Source organism: Drosophila ananassae, chromosome 3R, assembly GCF_017639315.1.
Source record: "Drosophila ananassae strain 14024-0371.13 chromosome 3R, ASM1763931v2, whole genome shotgun sequence".
Classification (NCBI taxonomy): domain Eukaryota; kingdom Metazoa; phylum Arthropoda; class Insecta; order Diptera; family Drosophilidae; genus Drosophila; species Drosophila ananassae.
In genome coordinates this window covers 7,697,079-7,719,652 of record NC_057930.1, presented here as the reverse complement: position 1 = coordinate 7,719,652, position 22,574 = coordinate 7,697,079, and the positions used below count along the sequence as shown (strand labels likewise).

At 39.7% G+C, this 22,574-nt stretch overlaps 4 protein-coding genes across 5 annotated transcripts; all 4 read right to left on the bottom strand.

The window, feature by feature from the left end:
• Window positions 1-15,185: 15,185 nt before the first annotated feature.
• LOC6505355 lies at window positions 15,186-15,917 on the bottom strand. Its single transcript, XM_001964812.4, has 3 exons — window positions 15,766-15,917; window positions 15,525-15,701; window positions 15,186-15,461 (listed from the first exon to the last, which is right to left on the bottom strand). Exons 1-3 carry the CDS (start codon window positions 15,821-15,823, stop codon window positions 15,244-15,246), a joined length of 453 nt encoding a protein of 150 aa, XP_001964848.2. The 5' UTR covers window positions 15,824-15,917; the 3' UTR covers window positions 15,186-15,243.
• A 737-nt stretch (window positions 15,918-16,654) lies between these two features.
• LOC6505351 lies at window positions 16,655-17,379 on the bottom strand. The gene is made up of 3 exons (XM_001964811.4): window positions 17,255-17,379; window positions 17,007-17,192; window positions 16,655-16,939 (listed from the first exon to the last, which is right to left on the bottom strand). Exons 1-3 carry the CDS (start codon window positions 17,310-17,312, stop codon window positions 16,731-16,733), a joined length of 453 nt encoding a protein of 150 aa, XP_001964847.1. The 5' UTR covers window positions 17,313-17,379; the 3' UTR covers window positions 16,655-16,730.
• A 3,188-nt stretch (window positions 17,380-20,567) lies between these two features.
• On the bottom strand, window positions 20,568-21,463 carry LOC6505350 (trypsin-1). The gene has a single exon (XM_032455142.2). It carries the CDS (start codon window positions 21,461-21,463, stop codon window positions 20,684-20,686), a length of 780 nt encoding a protein of 259 aa, XP_032311033.1. The 3' UTR covers window positions 20,568-20,683.
• A 163-nt stretch (window positions 21,464-21,626) lies between these two features.
• LOC6505342 (UPF0585 protein CG18661) lies at window positions 21,627-22,556 on the bottom strand. Of its 2 annotated transcripts, none has more exons than XM_001964809.4 (2): window positions 22,459-22,556; window positions 21,627-22,366 (listed from the first exon to the last, which is right to left on the bottom strand). In XM_001964809.4, the coding sequence occupies exons 1-2, from the start codon at window positions 22,461-22,463 to the stop codon at window positions 21,742-21,744; spliced, it is 630 nt and encodes a 209-aa protein (XP_001964845.1). In that variant the 5' UTR covers window positions 22,464-22,556; the 3' UTR covers window positions 21,627-21,741. The 2 variants fall into 2 exon arrangements, with proteins under 2 accessions (XP_001964845.1, XP_014760475.1); XM_014904989.3 differs by having other exon boundaries at window positions 21,627-22,405; window positions 22,459-22,549.
• Between the last annotated feature and the right edge of the window lie 18 nt (window positions 22,557-22,574).

Below are 22,574 nucleotides of genomic sequence, written 5' to 3'. Positions count from 1 at the left end.
TCGGAATAGAACTTTTGAAATGGATAGGCCCAGAGAGAAGAGGTTGGAAGGGGGATGACAAATAGAGTTTCATGCTTAATTAGTTTTAATGCGTAATAAGCATATTTCAGCTGAATTAGCCAAAAACATCAACCGTAACTGTAACATCAACCGTAACTGTAACTGTAACTGCAATTGCAAAAACAGCAACATCAACATCAAACTGTTCAATTGTAATGGCAATTTCGGGCCTTAAAGTATGCAATGCACATTTTCAATTATTCATAGTCGAAATTGCAAATGCGTAATGAAATGAAATCAAAAGCAGAATTTCCAATGCACCAGTCGTGCCTAATTCCGCCAACCTCACCCAGCCGCCCACAGGACACCCCTTGCCCCCCACCCCAACTATTCCCAATCATTTTCATTCCCAATGGAGTGGAAATGCCCTTGAGCCGTTTGCCATGTTCATGTCGACGTCATTTTCCATGGTATAGTAATTACACTAATCTATATTGCGAGTGTCCGTGTCTGTGTGTCTCTGCCGTCTGCTTCTGTGTTTGTGTCCCCAGTGTTTGTGTGTGTGTTTGTGCGGGGCTATGTAAATGCATTTGAAATTGACCCTGGAGACATTCTCGTTGGCCTAAAACCCAATATTCAACCCAAAATGCATTTATTGTTTTGTGCTCTTGTTGTTTGCTGTTTGTTTGCTATTTGTTTCTAGGTTTGTTTAATCGCTTGTCACTTCTAAGTCGTCCTCGATTGTTGCCCATTTCTAGATGGACTTAACTTATTGCAGTAAACACAAAATCAAAATAGACATAGAACTGGCAACACAAATAGTCACATAATATAAAACTAATATAATACCATCTCTAATGAACCGATTTAGAGTAGACTATTGAAAAAAGAATAATATTGTCCATCACTTAGACCCAAAATCAATAGCTAAACCAAAATTTTGCTTTGAAATTTTTTCAAAAAGCAAATTGAATTAACACAAAAGTGCACAATACAATTTAATTGCTCCGGCCAGTGTTTCGGCCAAATATGTACAGAGCCTCTGCCGCTCCTTCCACCCACCATGTCTAGTCAATAAAATATGAAATATTTGAAATATTTAAACGTCCCAAATAAATCAAATGCCAACACTCGACACCATCACATCGAGAGAGAACAATTTACAAGTATTTTTTTAGCTCTAGTCTGGCAGTATTGTGCTGCCTGCCAAATATTTTTCCAACTGCGGATAATATATAGGAATATATAGTTTTTGTATGAGGAAACTGCAAAATTTGTGTTGCTGTTGTGGTTGTCTAAATAAATTTTTTATTGACCACGGTTAACGCTTCACTGGCCAATAACCAGAGTCAGGGGCAGTCCCCGGGTAAGGGACTTGTGGGGCAAAAGGAGAGTGTGAAAAAGCAAAAAACCACTGGAGAATGCGAAGAGAGGGGCAGAGGGTAGGTCGGGTGTGTTCAAAGTTCTGGCTTCCCACATAAACGCCTCAAAGCATGCCACAAGTTATTTTCACAGCACAGCACACACAAAGAAGCCAGTCAGTCGGATGAGTATGTGTGTGTGTGGGTGGTTGGATGGGTGGGTGGGTGTCTGTGGATGTCTGCCAACGAATAAATAAATGTATGAATGAACGAATGAAATGCTCAAATTACACATGTTATACAATTGTTGGTAGAAAATATGATTATGCTTGAGGGAAAAAGGCCCACAGAACCCAGAACACGCCCTTACAAATTTCAAATGTTTAAATGTGTGTTCGTTTGAGTTTTGAGAGGTATATCATTGAATATAGAAGTCTTGATAGACTTTTAAATACTCTTTCCTCACTTTCAAAGGCCAAGTGTTACATTTACATGTGCTACACATCAAAGAATCCTTTTTACTGGATATATTTGTGTTTATAAAAAAAAATTTACTTTTTTCGAATATATCGAGAATATTTCGAGTATGGCTTAGTAGAGCTTTAGCTGTTCGTTTAAAACTTTTTTTTTACCAATGGCGTTCCATAAATTCATAACACGTTTTTGGAGCACCTTCCATCGAATGTTCCGAAGGATTCTATCCTTCTTGACTGACTTTTATTCTCGTATTTTACGTGTCTCATGTGGCGCTCATTTTCAACTTTAAAGCAGCTACTGGCAGAGGGCGGACGGCGGAGCTCTGGGGGCGGTTGAAAATGAAATGAAATTAATATGAAGTTTGACTTAACGCCTCATAAATCATTGTCCAATTTTCAGACGACAACGACGACCAGGACATACCGGACAGAAGGACACTGAACTGTGGAAGGAGGTCCTGCGTTGGCTTTTCTGTCCTGCTGACGTTGTAACACAAACACACTTAAAATGATTGAAATATATGTAGAGTCGGATATATGCGTAACATGGCACGACATTGCCTCGTATATAGTACACAATCCGACTATATATTGGCTGGCTACCATCCTAGACGAGCCAAGACTGAAGACTTCCTCATTACACGCTTGTCACGTGCACATTTAACGTTCCGTTGCACACACACACACTCGCACACCGCCATAATTATACGCACACAACAGCAGAGACACCAACACCAAAACCAAGCCATGACAGTCATTCATATTAATATGGTTGGTCAAAAAAAAAACAAACAAAAGCACAGGAAAATGACTCTTTAGACGCTAGAAGTCTGGCTTGCATACAAATTTTCTGCATTTTTTTCAGATTTAAACAAAAATTTTTTTTAGGGCCCTTCCTTAAATTAAAGGTTGTAACATTTTCTAACCGAGTTCTTAAATTGAATCTGAAGTAACTCCTTGCTTATGCTAATTTCCTACCTCCAAAAGCAATGTCTGCCAAAGTGTTTCTAAATTTGATTTTCAAATGAGAATGGAAAACTGAAACACCTATGCAGACAGTGTTGTTTGGAATTAAACTGATGAAAAAATTACATATTTCATAAATTATTTTTAACACGTCTATGCCTTTTTAAGGCTAATCAAGTTAATCTTTTAGTTGCAACTTTTAATTCCATTTCGAAAATTCAGCAAAATTTGAAATTGCAGCCGGGCAGCTAGTTCGTGTGTAATTTAATGGCAACTAAACAAACCCAGAACCAGGACGAGGTCATTAAGCTTGGACTTGAAACATTGACCATATGAGCCGCAACCACAGGATACCGCCGCCCCACTCAGTAAGTGCCACACATCCGCATCCACATTTGGAGATAATTAAACATGCTGCGCACGTGCAGCGGCTGCTTTCAACATTTTATGCTCAAGCAAAAATGAAATAAAATGCAGGGAGCCCTAGGGGGATTTTGAATGAGGGCAGGGAGAAGAATGTGAAGGAGGACAAGGCTGTGGTCCTGCAGACCCATGTCTGGCTCTGTGTTCCACAAATTGAACCGCAAGTAGACGAAGCAACTGCTGACCAACAACAACAATTTTATATATATTAATTAAAAGGAATTTTACGCGCTAATGAAATAAAATGTGAAGGTCTGTGCCAAGGGAGGTTTAATAAGGATATGTCTGCATGGGTGAGTGTGAGCGTTTTTGGGGCGGAGCATATGCGTCGAAAAAGCAAACCACAATTCAATTTTGCTGGAAAAAATGAAATCAGGGACTACGTAATTTTAGTGATAGTGAGGCAAATAGAAGCGTAGTCCTTGCGAAGTTCTGGCAGTTCCAAAAGCAGTCACCATGGAACTGAACGCCTATTTTATTTGAGCCAAGTTCTGTCTGAGCTTCGAGCATGTTTCGTCCCATACAAGTTGGCTCAAACATTCGGTTGCCTCTGTTAAGGACCAAGAGTGAAAAGTGGGCGGTAATGACAAGTGTAACTGTAACAATAATGATATGTGGCCATAGGTAATTGGATATGTGGGAAAAAAATAATTAATGTCAGTGCCCAGAAATGCTCAGCTTTCACGACAGATTCCACTGTTTTATAATTAAGAAAATCCACTTTTATATTTTCCATTAAGCCCATTGAGAGTCCTTGAAAACATCACCAGAGTCACCCCACCACATCCATCGAATCCTTTCCCATCTGCTGTCCATTGGCTGACCCATATCGTGGCAGTTCTGTCAACGTTTTCGGACAAATATTTTGACAGCTGTCACCGAAAGCGAAAGTGACAGGCCAGTGACCCACGCTTCCGGTTGGCCATTGACTTTTCCCAGCACAACTGTACGCTGACCAAATTGCTTTATCCTGTGACGCATCCTTATAATTGAAAATTAATAGTCGCTAGTTGCTTGTTTATGCATTCTCTGGCCCTTTTTTGCGCCTCATGCCTGTGGTGCATTGCATTGGTTTCCATTTTGTATTTTTCGGTTGCCATCGAAGCAGTGTGAGGATGTGGGTGTGTGGGCGGCAACTCTGGCAACCATTCCCGGAGAGTGGACACGCGTTCAGGCAACAATACCAATTACCAAGCGCGTAACGGCGCGTCACAGGATATGTGCCAGGTTGGAGGATATGGGAGGACGCACTTGTGTACGAGCGCTTCCTGCCAGCCCTCACATATTCATATAGATATATATGCACATGGGTGTGTGTCAACCACGGCCGATGCAGATGTCTGCATGTGTTTGTTTTTTGCTGTTTGTTCGTTTAACTGACATTCGTCCAGTGTTATTTCTGTCCCTCACCGACCGCCGGACCTCCTCTCATATATTTTTTTTTTTTTTTGTTTTTTATGTTTGCAGTCACTGCCTGGCCGAGAACCCATTGTACAATTTTAATTGGCGTTTCAGTTATTGAAATGTTGCACCCAGATCGATTTCTATATACACTTTTTAAAAAGTTACAACGACAAAGGCAAAAAATTAAAAATGTATAAAATACATATTAAAATGTTGTTTAAATCAAAAATCTTGGGAAACTAGCCTTATAATAGATTGAAAAGGTATCTGATATTTTTTTAAAAAAAAGTGCATTGAATCTTCTACATTCCCGTTGAATATTTATTTTTGTTTTCCAGGATATTAACAGTCAATAATGTCAGGTTTTTGTCGAACATATGCAGCAGCGATTTTTCGTTGTCGCCTCCAATAAAATGTTTTTCCCTCTCACTCAACCTTAATGTTTTAATTTTTTCCTGCATTTCACTTTTAATGTGCTTAAATGCAGAATGAAAAAAACAATAACTTCATGAAAAGAATATTTTTGACGAAGTGAATAATAATTTTCAGCTCGAACGATTAAGCTGCAAGACATAAAACTGATTTTGCAACAATATACTTGAAATTCTGACTGCCTCTTTTGAATTAAATAAAACTGTATTGCCACCAGCTGTGTTTATCGTTTGAGGTTTTAATGTTAACAATAATATAAGCAGGCTGAGAGACTGAACTCTTGTTTTGTTTTGTTCAGCGATTGTTTGACAATAACAAACACGTCACACTCTAATACCCTGTCCCTGCAAAATCTCTCGCACTTTCTCCCAGCATCTGACAGCTCACGTTGGCGCCTTGGCAAGGATTAAGTCATGCTGCTGTCATGCATAAATTCTGCAAGTTGTGCACCAGGGAATGGAAAGTAGAAATGAAAGGGGGACGCGGTATGTCAGAAGAGAATATATCCTGATTTAAAGCACTACAGGTCTGGCATTGGGTTTGCAGCGATACACAGTGCCCTTACATTTTTCCTGTTGAATCCTAAATCCTACTACACCCTTTCCTTAACGTCATAATTAAATTAATTTTATAATTTGCTTATTGGGTTGACTATTAACAGAAAATGGGCCTAATATCCTTTTAATGACTTAGCAAAACTAAAGGCATTCTATAAACCTTTCAACAAAACCACAAGCTTATGAAGAACCACCCTTTCTTGCCATTTTGTCACAATATGATAAACGATTTAGGCAAATATTAAAATAATAATTTACAAGATTGCACTGATTTTGTAACCAAGGAATTCCATGCTAGATTAAATTCATTTTCGTTGCCACAGCTCTAAGAGATTTTCACTTTTCATTCGAAAATGTTTGGTCGAAACACACACACTGAGCGACACTCATAAATTATGGACACCTTTTCTGAATTTCATTTTATAAGGACAATTTGCATGGTAATCTGAAAACAATAAGCCTCTCCTTTCCTTTGATTTACCTTTGTTTTATTGGTAATATAAAGGAATATATATTTATTATATATATTTATTGTTTTATTTTAAATAAAAAATCACTTTTCTATGAAAATACTTTAAAATTAATATGAAAGCTTGAAAATATTTTAACATTTTAAATCAATTTACTTAATAAAATGGAAATCACTAAAACTATGGAACTATTTATGCAAATTCAATTCAATAGAAAGCTTTCCAAATTCAAACTTAGAACTGAAAAGGTAATAGAATTTGAATAATTTATACACAAGTTTATTTATTGAATGAATATACTTATACCAGGTACTCGTAAAGTAAAAGGGTATATTGTATTCGTCTGAATGTATGTAACAGGGAGAAGGAACCATCTCCGACGACATAAAGTATGTATATTCTTGATCAGCATCAACAGCATAGTCGATATAGCCATGTCAGTCTGTCTATATGAACGCGTGGATCTCGGAGCCTATAAGAGATAGAACTCTGAAAGGAAATCGCAGCCAAATCGACAGATTTTTAGTGGAGCTACAGAAATTTACCTTTGATTTCCATATTGGCTAGACGTATATTGAACACTTGGATCTCAGAGATTTTATGAGATAGAGCTATCAGATTTGGTACATAGGTTACCCACTCAGATCAAGTTCAAGTGTAGCGCCGTCCCAAAAATGTTTTTTGTAAAAGTTTTGGGCCAAAATTATTTTAATGCTCACAAAACAAAATTCAGCAAAATCGGACCATTTTGGATGGAAAATATGAGTACCGGGAATCATATAAACGGGAAACTCGTCGTCTAGCCGTCCTTTCTTGTTTTATATGGGAAATATGGAATAATTTATAGTCTCTAAAATCAGATCGTTACATTTTTCTATTAAACTTTGATTTCAGCATCATTATACAAATTGCCTTTTCTTTGATTCAAATTCCAAAAATGCACAAAGCATCAAGCCCAGACCGCACACATTTTGTACAAATTTGAAAATTCAATACATATTTAATTTGCCACATTTGTTCGTCCAAAGCCACCAAATAGCTGTCAAGCTGCTTTTCGTGCCAAATTACAAAAATAATGAAAATGGCAAGGAAAAATGAACGAAAAAAAACGGAAAAATGGAAACTAACAATGTGAAATGGAATAAAAATGACCAGAGAATAATAATAAAAAAAGTGTATTAACCGCGAATTACAAATCAATTTAAATGTGCCAAACTTTTTTAGGATGAAGCCAACAATGAAACTTCTCGTTATTCTATTTCCTCGAAAGACGCGAAAACTTTTAATTCAATTCCTGTCTCAGGCATGTCAATGAGTTTGAATTCGAGGATGGAGAAAAGTTAATGGGCCCCTTTTGGCCTCTTGAATGCAGCATTTTTGGGTCGTTGTGGATGGAAATTTGTTTAGTAAATTAAAAGTACTTAAAGTGCAAGTCAAGATCCCAGTTCCAGTCCCAATCTAAGTCCCGGATCCGGTCTCAACTAAACCAATCCTCTCGATTGCGTTGTCTTTGTCCCCCTACCCCTGTGTGGCATTATGTATTCTTTTTTAAAACATGCAAAATCACGTCTATGCATCTTAATAACTTTTCGTGCTTGTGCAAACAATGCGAACGTGAAAGTTGAATAGGTTTGGCTTAGTTATCAGAGGGTCCCTGTCTACGTTTTGGGTGGCAGGGGGAATATCTGACGTCGGGACCAAGGTGGGTTTTGGTCTATGGTCTTTCAATGCATAAATCAAATGTACATATTGTAGTTGAAGTTAAACTTAATTTAGTTTTTGGGAGTTTCCAACTAGTTTTCGTCCCGGATGGGGTATTGGAAGACACGAAAGCTATACAATTGGGGCTGATTTTAAAGATTAAAAGGGGGTTGGTTTGATTTCTGCAGTTTCGTTTTCTTCTTGACTGTGTTTTCCTATTCAACTTAGATTCAATTCTAAAATAACAAAATACAGTTTTTAGCTGAAATTAATATTAATTCTGAAGTATCATTTGTAGTTTTAGGAATATAGCCATTATATTTCATTTATTATTTGACTTATGTACTTATTACTTTTGAAACGACTTATATTAATATGTGTTTAGATCGCGCATCAAATAAAATATTTTTTTTTAATAAACTGGTAAATATCATGTTAAAATAAAAATCTCAAATAAAATGGCGAGTTTTTCTACGTTTAGATGCCAAATTCATAATCGGAACTTTGTTTAGCAAACACATCCATTCCCATTCACATTCCACTCACTCTACACACGAAACAATTGAATCGAAAAGAAACCAATCAGTCAAACAGGGGACCCCCATACATCCCATCGCATGCTGCAAAAAAGCCCACAAAAAAACAAAGTTACAACAATACAAAAATTAATTGATGGCGTGCACACACACACATCTCACAGGGGCAGATGACGCACCAACACTAATTGGCAGCAACAACAAACACAACAACATGCCAACATGTGGCAAAGGCCACCAAGTCGATTTGATAACGGTACAACAGGAGATGATGGGCGTCGGGGAGTGTTCCACGGGGTTTGGTTATGAAACATCCAAAACGAGCCTGTAGAAGGGTTTGGTTGCGATTGAACATGGCCAAATTGATGCAGACATAGACGGGCAACAATCAATCAATTAAATGCCTCACTGCAGCTACCAAAAATAGCAAAAACAAAAACCATAACAACAACTTCAACAACCAGAGGACGAGCTGTCGGATAATGTCCGGCATGCAAAATTTTTGCAGCCTTTTAGGCAGCCGGGCAACAATATTAAAGATTTATACCTGTTTCTCGAACTCGTTCCGATTCAGTCGTTCTCTTAGCAATACTTTGTCCATTTAAGTGACAGGTTGAAATTTTTAGAGATCCCTCGATGACTTTTGCACTCGAAACTATGTTTTTTTTTTTGTTTTATATTTATTAAGTGAAGAATCTGTACATCAAATAAGTACCTTAACATCACATGAAGTGTATATACAATGTAAGCCTAACCAAAATATAATACATATATATGGATTTCTAATGTCTGATTTATGTTCTAATTATGTGTCTTAGCAAAACCTAGACGTTTAAGACGCCTCAATGGTCTAGCTGGAAGTAAATTTCTAGCCAGTAGGCTGCGATGTCTTAGAAGTCTGTCGCTGTAACGGCTTGTGTGTCTATTTATCTGTTCTTCCACAGTATGTATGTTAAGGTCTCTATGAAGAGTGGAGCCACGCACGTACCAGGGACAGCCTGTTATGGATCTCAGCATTCGGTTCTGCAACACCTGGATTCGCTTATAGTTCGATTTGGCGGCGTTCCCCCAAATTTGTACACCATAAAGCCACATTGGCAGGATGCAATGAACATATACTGCCCTTTTGCACCTAAGCGGCATGGTACTTCTTTTGCTTATCATCCAACGCAGCTGCTGAACCCTCATATTACATTTTTTAGTTGTTGACTTTAGATGTGGCCCGAAAGTAAGTCGCTTGTCCAGAGTAATACCAAGATATTTTGCTTCGTTTTGCTGTTCTAGTGTAACTCCCTCAAGTTGGATTTGAGGGGTATTAATTATGAGCCTCTTCAGTGTAAAGCAGACGTTCGTTGTTTTCTGCGGATTGATCTTCAGGTTCCATCTTTTGCACCAAGCTGCAAGAGTGAATAGGTATTCCTGTAATCCATTGGAAGCTTCTCTGTGACATCTGTAGTTGTAAATGACTGCAATGTCATCTGCATAGGTCGCAATAAGTGCTTTAGAGGGAGCTACCATATGTTGGCTGCTCGGGATAGGTATATCTGCCGTATACAGTGAGTACAGCAACGGTCCAAGCACACTTCCCTGTGGAACTCCTGCTCTCATCAAAAAGTTGTCCGAGTATGTATCTTTTACTTTCACCTTGAATTCTCGTCCTTCTAAATATGATCTAAACAGACCATAGTACGGCGCAGGTAAAAGATTTTTAATTTTAAGCAATAAGCCATCATGCCACACCTTATCAAAAGCTTGCTGCATATCGATAAAAACTGCGTTGGAATACTCCTGATCGTCAAAAGCCTGCAAGATATGTTGCACCAGTCTGTGGACCTGTTCCACGGTGCCGTGTCCTCCTCGAAAGCCAAATTGATGATCTGGCAAGATATTTTTTTCAGTCATAATCCTTTTAACTCGATTTGCAATAAGTCTCTCCCACAGTTTAGACAAACAGGGTAGGAGACTAATTGGACGATATGACTCAGGATCAACCTCTGGTTTCCCTGGCTTGTGGATCATCATAATCGCAGCCAATTTCCACTGTTTTGGGAACACTTGGATCTTAATTATTGCATTAAAAATTAATGCTATGAAAAGGATTGCTTTCGTAGGCAAGGCCTTTAACGTTGCGTGACAAATTCGATCAATACCCGGTGTTTATCGAGATTATTTTATCTCGTTGCGAAAAAACGAAAGGAAAAAATTGGTGGCTGTAGAAATAATCAATATTCTCTTTTTTATTTTATCCACAGGCAGTACATTTAGGTTAGCACATATATTTATAATTAAAATTTTAGAATTTTTATATATGTTGTTATTTATTTTTGCTCTACTATTTTTTCTACGTACGTATGCGCCAAGAATTGAAAGGAGGGTGCAATATTCCAGCACAAGACGGATTTTAATTTGTCTTATCTCAACTTTCAATTTTTTGCACAAATACCTGGGTTTCTGCTTTCGGATCCTTTAATCCTGCGGCCACTTTCCTTTCACAATTGATGCAGGTGCAGTGCATGGGGACGACGAATCCTTCCAGTAGCAGCTATGTAGAAGTTTGTTTCGCGACGCGGAGAATTCTTTAATTTGTGTTTTGAATTCACTGGCACAACCGTCGCGAGCAACTCTTTTTGTTTTTGAATATATGTATGTAAATATGTAATATATATTATATATGTTATGTGTCACTGTCACTATTTTTTGTTGCTTTTTTATTTATTTAATTATACTACAGTCCACCCGGGGGCGCCAAAATGTTTATCGAGATTATTTTATCTCGTCGCGAAAAACGAAAGGAAAAATCGGTGGCTGTAGAATTAAATTATGTTGCGAAAAAAAACGAACGAAACGAAAATGCGTGCACTCTTCGACGTTATAAATTCGGTTATATTCATATTAACAAAACCTTAAGCCTAGCTTATCTAGTGCGGCGAAGCGGGGCGAATTCATGGGAGAGCGCAAGTGAGAGCTTCACTTGCGCTCCCGCTCCGCCCTAAACTAACTTATACTAAACTAACTATATACTTCATACAATTCCACTTATTATCTACATCTAATTATACACCCGGAGCTTTGTTTTTGGGCAAAGATTGTATAACATCAGATATTTCCTCGACTCTTATAGGCTTAATAGGCAGTGACATCTGCAATGGAGTCTCCAAACTCTGATAGGTCTCTCTAGTCTGTTCTACCGATGCAAAGTTAAAGGGAGTGAAGCGATCCTCTAGATGCTGGCCAAAAGCATTAGCCTGCTCCAATTCATTTTTTGCCAGTTCACCATCAGGACATCGTACTGGAACTTGTCTAAAAGGTTGTCGTTTAAGCGATTTTGTGCACTTCCATAGTGAGTAGTTTGCGTCAACGGTATAGTCCATAGAGGATAACTTTTGCTCGAAAAAATCGCTTCGGAGTTCATCTAAAACAGTTCGTAGTTGCCTCTCAGCCTGGTGCCATCTATTTCGGTCCAAAGGATCTTGAGAACGAATTGCTCTTCTTCGAAGGCGCCTTTTTCTCTTGATTAGCTCTCTCGCCTCCCTTGTAAGAACAATGCCATAGCTTATAGGACGAAGAACAGGTTCTGGTGGCGTTGAAACAGTAGCAGCTCTATATATATTATCAGTAAGAATGTCAACTGCATTCTCGATGTCTTCTCTAGAGTTCAGAACAGAATTTAGTTGAAAGGAGGTCTCAAGATGTTGTTTGAAAGTATTGAGATCAGTTCGGCTTGTAATTAAACGAGGGCTTGGTCTGATCTGTACACCATTTGTTTGCAGATTAACAACGAGAGCTATGTGATCCGAGTCCAAATCCCAGTTTTGGCCTATACTTATTTGAGAATCCAGTATCCCATGGTATAATGCAAAGTCTATGCAAGAAGCTGTGTGGCCAGGTACATAAGGGTATCTAGTTGGTGAACCAGTGGCAAGAATTTTAGCCCCTGTTACTACAGTGGATTCAGCTAGCTCGCGTCCTCTTGGTGAATTGTAAGTGTCGCCCCACATCCAATGTCTAGCATTCCAGTCACCACCGACCAGATACCTCTGACCACAAGAAGCGAGTATGTCAATGAAATGCCTTTCTTCAATTCTGTTTCTTGGAGGACAGTATATTGCGCATACTACCATGATACCCAAACCTGTGTCAACTTTGATAGAGGACATTTGAATGGTTTGTGTTTCAATAACACTTTGTGGAAAATGACTAAGAGAGCTCCTTACCAATACCGCCGCTCCTCCGGTGCCGTGATTGTGTCTTGCCGGTTTGTATGCTGGATAAAAGGAATATCCATAAATTTTGACAATTTCTCCTCGATTGAGCCTTAATTCACTTAAGAGTAGGATATCAACATCGTTGGTGTGCGCGAAGAGTTCAATTTCTCTGGCTTTACCTAAAATGCCATTGACGTTCCAAAAAAGAATTTTGAGTGTGTTCATTGTGAGGCTGAAGCGTTGTTGGGAAGCTGAAGAAGTGATTTATCTCCAGTCCATTGCTTGATCGAGTTTGCCATTTCAAAAACCATATTTTCAAGACGTTCAAGTCGTTGACTGTTCAGCTTGTTTTGCATTTGTTGTTCTTGATGCTGCTGCCTTATCCACATAAGGAATTGCTGCTGCTGCTTTTCTTGGAGTTGTTGTTGCCATTTCATAAATAGCTGTTGCTGTTGCTCTAAAATTGCCTGAACATCAGTCGCATATTGTTGTTGCACATTTTCCTTCGATTTGTGTACTTGTGACTGCGCTTGGAGATCATGTAGACGGCGTTGAGCTGGTTCATTTCCATTTCTTATTATTGAAGCTTAAGATAAACCTCCACTATTGGTTGCAGAAATATGTGGAGTATTTAGTTGTCGAGTTGACTGTTGTTGCTGATGACGTTGTTGTGGTTGTTGTCGCGTTGTTTGCTTCTTTGCAGAACCCATAGATCGCCTGAGGTAATTTTGATAGGACTGACAACCCTTGTAGCTTGCCGAATGATTGCCTCCACAGTGCATGCAGATTGGCGGTTGATCTTGGGGTCGAACACATTGCTTTGTAAAATGGTCTTCGCCACATCGAGCACAATTTGGGTGTCGACGACAGTACTTAGCTGTGTGGCCAACACACATCGCATGCATTGAGCAATTTCTGATGATTTGCGCATCCTTTCAATTCTCACCCGTTGGCGACACAATGTTACTATATCATATATAGCATTAATTCTAGCGCAAGGCTTAATATTAATAAAAAATATGTTTAATTTTACATCATGGTTCGACCTTGATCTTGGGTTATGCACCTGAAGAGCATCGAAGCCAAATGTTTTAAAATTGGCAACAATTTCAGTAGTTAGTGTGCTATGATTCATTTGGTATGTATGGAATTCAATTTCCATTCTATCAAAATGGTCGACAATAGCTCTATAAGTTGTAGAGACTGTTACGTTATCCAAGCTAGTGACCTCCGAAATGAGGTCAAATAGATCATTTAGTTTAGCAATGCTTAAAACTATTTGCGGTGGTTTTGCATTTTCTTTAGGATTATAATTTCTATTAGAATCATTCTGTTGGGATCTATTGCCTAAAACATCTGTGTCTACATTATCGTCAGATATATTTTCTTGAACAGCCATAGGAGATCTAGTAGGGCTTCCCTCTGCATTGATTGTTCTTTCCTCAGCATGGGTGATACTGTTTAGGTCCACTTCCATGTCTAGTAAGGCAAATCTATTGATGGAGCTTTCCTGGCTGGTTGATACTGAATCAAACTTCAGTTCTCTATGCACCTTTTTAGAGTTCATAGTGGGTGATAGTGGTTTCTTCCTCTTTTTCAAAAGATTTCGTTGGCCAACCTTCAACTTGGTAGCAGCATCACTAAGTTGTGTAGAAGAAATTGTGGCATACCCATCGAAAGTTGGAGAAGCAATCGACTCATGTCCACTGAATGTTGGAGAAGCAATGTCAGATGAGCATTGAATGGGATAACCATTATTATTTCCTATGGTCTAAGTAAGACGCACACTGCTAATTGCTGCAGTTGTCGCACTTGCCGTGGAGAATACTGTGTTACTTGTAGCACTAGTAAATGTTAGCGTTGTGGTCACTGGGCTGATGTTCTGGGTCTGAGAGCTCTGTGAGCGTTGAGCAATGATGATTTCTTCCCTGATCTCCGAGGGTGTTTTTCCACCAACGTGGTACATTTTTTCGTAATTAGTTTGCTTATTGCTAAGCTGAGAGTGAGAATAATGTCCATCCATTTACAATAGGCAAGAGTTTGCTTAGATCCTTTAAGGCTTCTTCTGCGCTGACTTTATTACCCCTCGTGTGCAGCCACGCACCACGTGAGGGGTGATGTGTTGCCCAATGGGAAAGAATGCAGTTTTTTCGCACTGCAGTAAAGTGTTTTGTATTTTTCAGTTGCCGACACTGTGCAAGACAGCATCCAAACCAGTCAATGGTATTTTCGCAAGAGGATTGGTCTTGTTTTCCAAATAAATATACCACAAAAAATTATTTTGCTCACAATTCCTTGGGTAGTGTGATCGACTCCCTACTCCGGCTAGTAATCTCGAAACTGTGTGAAAACAGATGTGAATCAGAGAGAGCTATTATCGGTTGACTTACTAAGCAGAGAGTATTTAATATTAACTAACCTAAAGGAAACATCAAAAATCCATGGATTTTGTAAAAGTGTTGATTCTCCATAACAAGTCTAGGCAAGAGTAATAAAAGTTGAGAGTTAAGCTACCGAAGTACAACTAAAAACCATAAAATTTAATCGAAAAATCGATTATGGTCTTGTGAAGTTTTGACAAAAGCGTGAACTTCTGGGAAGTCCAAAAACCTAATCTTATCGAAAATGTGATAAGAACCGCATGAAATTAGTTCTATAATTTATAAAAAAAAAAGTATTTTTTCGGTTTATTTCCTAAGCTTATAATATATTCTATGCATAGATCTTAGCCAATACTATGCCCACAATACTAGCTGCTATGGTTATGCTGCTGCTGCTTACTTTTCCAGCCGGATTCTTGTTACACTTATTGCCGGAGCAGAGAACACATCGAGTCTTATTGAAGTGAGAATAGGCCGGTTTTAGAGACAAACTGCAGGCTCCAACTGCTGGATGTACGCAGCCATGAAGCTGATGGATCACATCGTTGTCTATATAAAAGATTTGTTTTATTTCGGAATATCTTGGGAAAATATTTTACGGTAAAAACTCACTCCAGGTATACTTAAGAGCCAAACAGTCAAACCTCGTGCTTGTCGCATTTCGCACTCCCTGGTGGTAGACGTTCAAATAATTGGAGGTCTCATTGGCAGCGTTATTGGTGCAGGTGACTTTCTTGGGACTCTTGCAGTCCTTGGGAGTGGTGCAAGTATAGCAAACCAAAGAATCGGCTATGAAAGGATGTAGAAAAATTTAAGTTTCCGTAAAGTAGTATTTTTTGTCCGTTTGACTTACCAAATTGTACACAAACAAACGCAAGCAGCACGCCGGCTATGACAAGTTTTGCGTTCATTTTTCTAAGACTTTTAACTAAAGGTACTGAAACGATCCTATCTACAGGTGTATTCTTCGTAAACTAATCGGTGTTGAAAATTTCACTGCGTTTTTATATAGCACTTCTCGCACCTTACTCAATTTTTCGCAGATAACTGAGACGCGATAAGCTAGAGTAAATATATAAAGATTAGTTTATCTCGATCACTATATGCCGCACAACAAGCTGCCCGATCAGTCTTTTAAGAGAGGGGAATTCAAAGGGATTTCCCTTATGGTTTTAATTCAGAAATTTTTGGTTTGCAATTTTAGTGTGTATTTATTATACTTGATACTTATAAGATACGGTGCTTTGTTTCTTTTTAAAGCGTCTACCGCCTGGTAACCATATAGGAAACTCTCGCAGACCTCACTCTCTACTCTCCATATGCATTCCTGGTATTATCTGTAGCTTAAGCCACTTAGTCACCGGCTACAAATTCTGGTCCCAACTGATATGCTAACTACTATATAGCCATAAAAAATTATATTGGCTCACTCAATTGGTAGCTATTGAAAAGGGGATATTTTCGGACTAATTGTTTCGCAAGATTTCATGATACGTCCAAAAACTTCCAAAACTCATAAATATAGCCAAAATGCAAATTCATTTAAGATTCGCATGGTTACAATTTAGAAGTACATTTATTCAACAAGCAACAACAAATTTGCAATTTGATAATCTTTCATAAAATTCTTCAAATTTGTGATTCATACCACTAAAGTTAAAAACTACCATAAATGATAAATAGTGCATGTTGAATAAATGTCTAAAAGTCCGTTTTAAAAATAGTTTGCGGTATAAACACGGTTTCAATTTGATAAAATTTTAATCAATTTAATAAATTATAGAAATTTAAAGTATCGTTGAATACTGCATTTGACTTTTAATACTTAAGAGCCTTGGCCAGGAGCAAAGCAATCGCTGATCCCACAATGGTAAAGAAACTTCCACTGAAGGTTGCTGCAGGATTGCAGTAGTCAGTGGTGCAAGTGGTGCACCGTCTCGACCAAGAATTGGCATTCGTCAAAGTCAGTTGGCAGACATTAGTGCCGGGATGCACGCAACCCAAGAACTCAGATGTGGTGGAGTAGTCTGAAAAAGTTTAGAGAAACAGAGTATGAAATATTTGTGGTTAGGCAGATACTGGTTATGATCTTACTTGATTGGAAGTAGTATGTGAGATTAGCGCAGGCAAAAGTCAAGCTACCATTAACGGTGGGCACATTGTTGTGGTAGGTAGCCAGAAAGTCCTTGTTGGCATTAGCAGTGGCATTAGTACAGGACTGTGTCGAAGGACTGCGGCAAGATGAGGGACTGTTGCAACTGTAGCAGCTTAGCGAACTTGCTATTATAGTAATATATTCCATAAGCGACGATTCGTTGTCAAATTTTGGTTAATTCTTTTACCGAACTGCACGCCCAGAAGGGACACCAGGACAGCAGCGAACGTCACTTTCTTCCACATTTTGATTGAGGTTGTTTTAGTTGTTTTCGCAACTTTTGCTAAATATAAACTAACGCGATTGCAATCGAGAGCCGCATTTTGTAGTCGTCTATTTGCCGATAAATGAAGTATATTTTATAACCTCTATAAAGATTAGATTACGATATCAATATGCTTTATCCCCATTTGAGTCAGGGAACCACTTTGTGCCGTTGAGTAAACCCCCATATATATTTGAGGACGTCTACATTGGTTGAGTCTACTGAATGGAATTTATTTTCTCAGGTTTTAGGTCAAATATATACGATTAAATTCCAATGCTTCTAATCAATCAATCAATCAAACGAAGAAAATAATTATATCTTTAAATAATATACAATTTTATTTAATTTAAATATGATTCAAAATATGATTTTACTAATGAAATTGCTTTTGTAAGGAAGCTATTCCATTCTATTCCTTTTTATACAATTTGTGACCTTAATCTTTTTCATATCTGAGTTTAACTTGTCCTCCTATCTAAACCAAGGATAAACTTCGAGGAAACACATCTTTTTTCTGGAAAGAGCTTCACCTAAATTAGAAAAGGACTAGCTGTAGGTGAAATTGAAAATCATACATCACAATCGTGGCCACTGGCCAGGACATGCCACGAATATTTAAGTAGCTACCATAACAACAAGAATGCTAAGCCGCTGTCAACTATGCGTGAGGAAATATTACAAATGACAGGACAAATGACTGAGTGCAATGGAAAAGGAGGCAGAAGACAACGTACAAGAGCACTCCAATCCGGTACACAAAAAAGGACGCCTGCGGCTGAGATTTTAAAAATACGTGTATCCTTGTGTCCAAACAGGTAAACAACAGAATTACAATATGCTTTCTTAAAAATTAGAAAAAAAGACAGCAAAATAGGACGAAACAACTAGAAGCGAGCGTTTTTCTGACAGGACAATAAGCAAGGATAAGCATCGAAATGATGACGACGATGATGATGATGGTGGAGACGGCGGCGGCCCGGCATTGCGGAAAGTGGCTAAGAGCGGTGGCAAGACAAATACAAACACAAACCTAGATACAGATATGCGTCAGGCGAAAAGTCGACGTCGATAGCAAAAGTCGACGAGTCTGACAGTTACATTTTAGTCCTGTTGCGACTCCATTTTGTCTACTTTTCCCGCTATTCCGTTTTTTTTTAGTCTTTTTTTGTACTCGCCTTTTTGGTTCCGCTTCTGGCAGGACCAGGCCACATTCCCGCATGCACATTGCATTCATATTCCGATCACGTATCCTTTTTAATCCTGACAAGAATATTATTTCCATAAAAAACACACACAGTAACATGGGTAGAACGAGCTATGGAAACATCCCGGAAGATCAAGAATACGCATCCAACTAAGTCATAGACAAGCCGGAATGGACCCAAAGCAGATGTATTTAATTTTTCTATTACATGATTTCGAGACTTGGTATTATATGTTAACATTTTATATATTCTTTAAAATGTTTACCAACTCCATAAACTTGTCTCCGCATAAAATGCAATATTTTTTTCCAGAATGTCTTATAAACAAGGATTGACAAGATTGTGTATGCCATTGACAATATTTGTTGTGCACACTACAAATTACAGAAGCTGGAAAACAATTTATTACAACTCCTTGTTGTTGGGCTGGCTGGACACACACAAGAACACATTAGTACATCCTCACAGACAGGACTGGCTAAGAGAACAACAATGTGGACTACAATGCAAACAAATCGACAAACTATAATAATAAGACAGTCCCCTGACATGCCACCAGATAAAATTAGAGACCAAAAAGGGGATACGGAGTGGACGGCGGAGGGATACAGGCATCGACTCATTGCATTGTCTGCAGCAGCTGCAAAAACTTTCAACATCAATGAGAGAAAACAAACAAATTTTACATTTTCTATGTCTCGGTGGCTCCAATGAAACTGCAAGAAGAAAAAATGGAAACAGAACGGGTGAAAAACAAGAAAACAGGGGGAGTAGTCCAGCGAGAAAAACAATAACAAAGCAGCCTAACTACTGCCACAAGTCGTTAGTCGAGGTCGGCACTTCTAAACAGGAGCTCAGCCACTTTAAAAGGATACAGAGAAGGCTCTCATTTCTGTTTGGAATATAAAAAACATGTATATTATATCCAAAGGGCAATAAAGCTATTGAATCCGGCACATTAAAAGCTAAAATAATTGCCATAATATAGGTGTTTTGAGGAAAATCTATATTTTTGAAAATAGGAGCCTTAAATAATATATTTCTCCCTTAAAGTATCCTCTATATTGACCCATATTTTAAGCACTTTGTAAAAGTGCAACCAAAAATAGTCTTGATAACCCATCTCCACATAACCGTTCAATTTGCACTTCATGTCTTGCCTTTGTTGACTTCTCTTCCGTGTTTTTTCCGCAATGCTCCTTGCTGTTAACAAGTTCACGTGCAAAATTGCAATGACCCAAAGGACAAGGCGTTCGCTCACATACACTGACACACCTTGTGGGCAATTTCCCCCCATCGACCAATCGACCATTCACCTGGTCCTCCCCCTGTTAGCACCTGTGGTTCAGAGTCCTATGGCAACCTTAAATGGCGGACGGAAAACAGTCAAACGAGAGACGTGGCAAAGGTTACCAAGTAAGTGGTCGGAAACGCCAAACAGAAGAAAAGCAGGACACGAAACACTCGCAGTCATCTGCAGCATTTAATCAACAATTAGTGCGACTAGGAAAACGGAACTGGTAAAGCGGGAAACGCAGACTCCAAAACTGAGGAGGACCCCATCAATGGTCGACGTCAATGGTAAACCTCTCGAAACTGAAACTTATGACCCACATGGCCACTTCTACCCAATCAATTCACTTTACCTAAGCCAACATTGTCGTTCCTGTTCTTGTAAACTTTTATTTGCTTTCGGGCCAATCATTAAGTAAATTTGCTCTTCGTCTCCGACTGCAGTTATTGATATGATATGTGGTCAGCCCCTTTCCGCCCGACTGTCAATATTTGGCTTTAAGGTTTTTCTGGGTCGATTGCTCCAGTTCGGAGAAGATGAATGGACCAGCAGAGGAGCAGCTGCAGAAGGACAAGTGCTTTATTGAATTGGCTACAAAAATAATAGAAATTTTTACCACATTCGAAGCGTTTTTGGTAAAAACTGCGAAATAAAATTATTAAAATTATTGGAAGCTAAATTTATGGCACAATTTTGAAGGAGTCTTGTGTTGACTCTTATAACTCTTATAGCATTGAGTACATTTACCTTTATTAGGTTTTGAGCAACCAGCGTTTTACAATTATGATAAAGTTTAAAAATATATGCCCTATAAACACCGATCCCCTTTCCAGGGATATAAAAAAAAACTCAAACACCACTGACCGAGGCGATCCACTCCCTTACGGACGCCACACGTGAGTAGACACCCGGATATTTCGGCCTGGCGCACCCGTAACCCCAGGAAACGACGCCCCACAACACTCCGTCGGCGGCGAGGGGTCCACCGGAGTCTCCCTGGCAGGCATCCTTGCCACCCTCAGGGAGTCCAGCGCACAGCATACGATCCGTGATGGTGCCAAATCCTCCATACGCATCCGTGCACTCCAGTTGACTCACTTTCGGCACGGTGACTGCTCTCAGTACGGCCGCAGACTCCAGGGCATTCTGTGTGTTACCCCAACCCGACACCAGAGTGGGAGTGCCATCCGCAATGTCTGCATCCTGGTCGGGCAGTCCCACAAAGGCCTGCGTTATATTCGCGGCACTGTACTCCTCCAGCTCCAGCAACGAAAAGTCAAAGTCGATGGTATAGGCATCGAATTTGGGATGCCTGTGCACCCGCTTGATACCGACCAGGATGCCCCCATCAGCAGTACGCGAGGAGCCAATCCGTACCTGGGAGAATTCGATGGCAGAGCCCTGGGTGCAGTGGGCGGCGGTTAGAACCCAACCCTGGGCAATCAGGCTGCCGCCGCAGAAGTGATAGCTCCGCTGAAGAGAGACCTGGTAGGGAATATCCTTAATGTTCGCCTCCTGGCCGCCCACTATACGGCCATCTAGGCGTGGTCGTCGCGGCGGAATCGCCAAAGTCAGAGTTGTGAGCGCAAGGAGCAGAAAACCGGTGAGTTCTAAATTAGTTCCAGCCATGTCTTCACCTATGGGGATCGATCGATAGTTAGTGGTGCTTGTGCAATCCGATCCCGTCTTTATATAGAGTCCGCCGTTTTGAAACTATCTGCACTTTCAGGGTCAATCCCTGCACACTCACCTCGCCTCCATATCCACTTGGCCTAGTTTGACGAGACGCCACTCACGCTCAATAAAACAAAATTTATTGCCACCAAATAAACGATGTCAACGATGCTATCAGACGTTATCTAAGAGGGCTAATCAATCAAGGGGAGCTTTTGGTCTAGTGCACTATTTTATGACTTAAGCCAGGTCAGAAACTTGTTGTTCGACGGCATATCCACGATTTTCTCCAACCGCAGGCCGTTTTCCTGGGCCAGCACTTTCAGATCTTTAATGTCGCGGATGCCCCATGAGGCATCCCTCGACCGCAGGCTCCGGTCAAAATCCACGTTGCTCTGGGGCGTCAGGATGCCATCCTGCGCATAGGGGCCGTAGGTAAACATTTTACCTCCCTGAATCAGCATCTGCCCAGCAGCTCGGAAGAGTCCCACAGAGCACTCCCAAGGGCTGATGTGCATCATGTTGGAGTTAAACATGTAATCGTAGCTGGCCGGGGCAGGTGTTTCATCCCAATCCTTAGGTTCCCGAGTAATGTCCACGAAGAATGGCAATCTGATGTTGCCGGTAGCGCAGTCTCCGGCATATGCGGAAATGGAATCAAACTGCGATCTTTCGAACTCCGTCGGCTGGAAGCTAATATTGGGCAACAGTGGAGCCAGGTATCCCGCGTGCTGCCCCGATCCCGAAGCTATCTCAAGCAGCTGCAAGTCCTTTTTCTGCCGGTCCACCTGGGCCAGAAGAGCTTCTGAAATCGGCTGGGAATTACGATCTGCCGAAGGGTGCGTTCTCTTGGCGTAGCTACAACGGGAGAAAATGTGCAGGAGTCGCTTGGTCAGGCTGTGTTTTGTTGCCAATTAAGTTAAAACCAAAAAAGATATAAAATTATTCACCTCATTTTGTTGTGCTAGTCAGACCTTGCGCGATATATCAGAATTCGGTTGTATTTTCTACATTTTCACCCACCTCTAGAAACAACTGTGACACCCACCTCTAGAAAAAAAATACC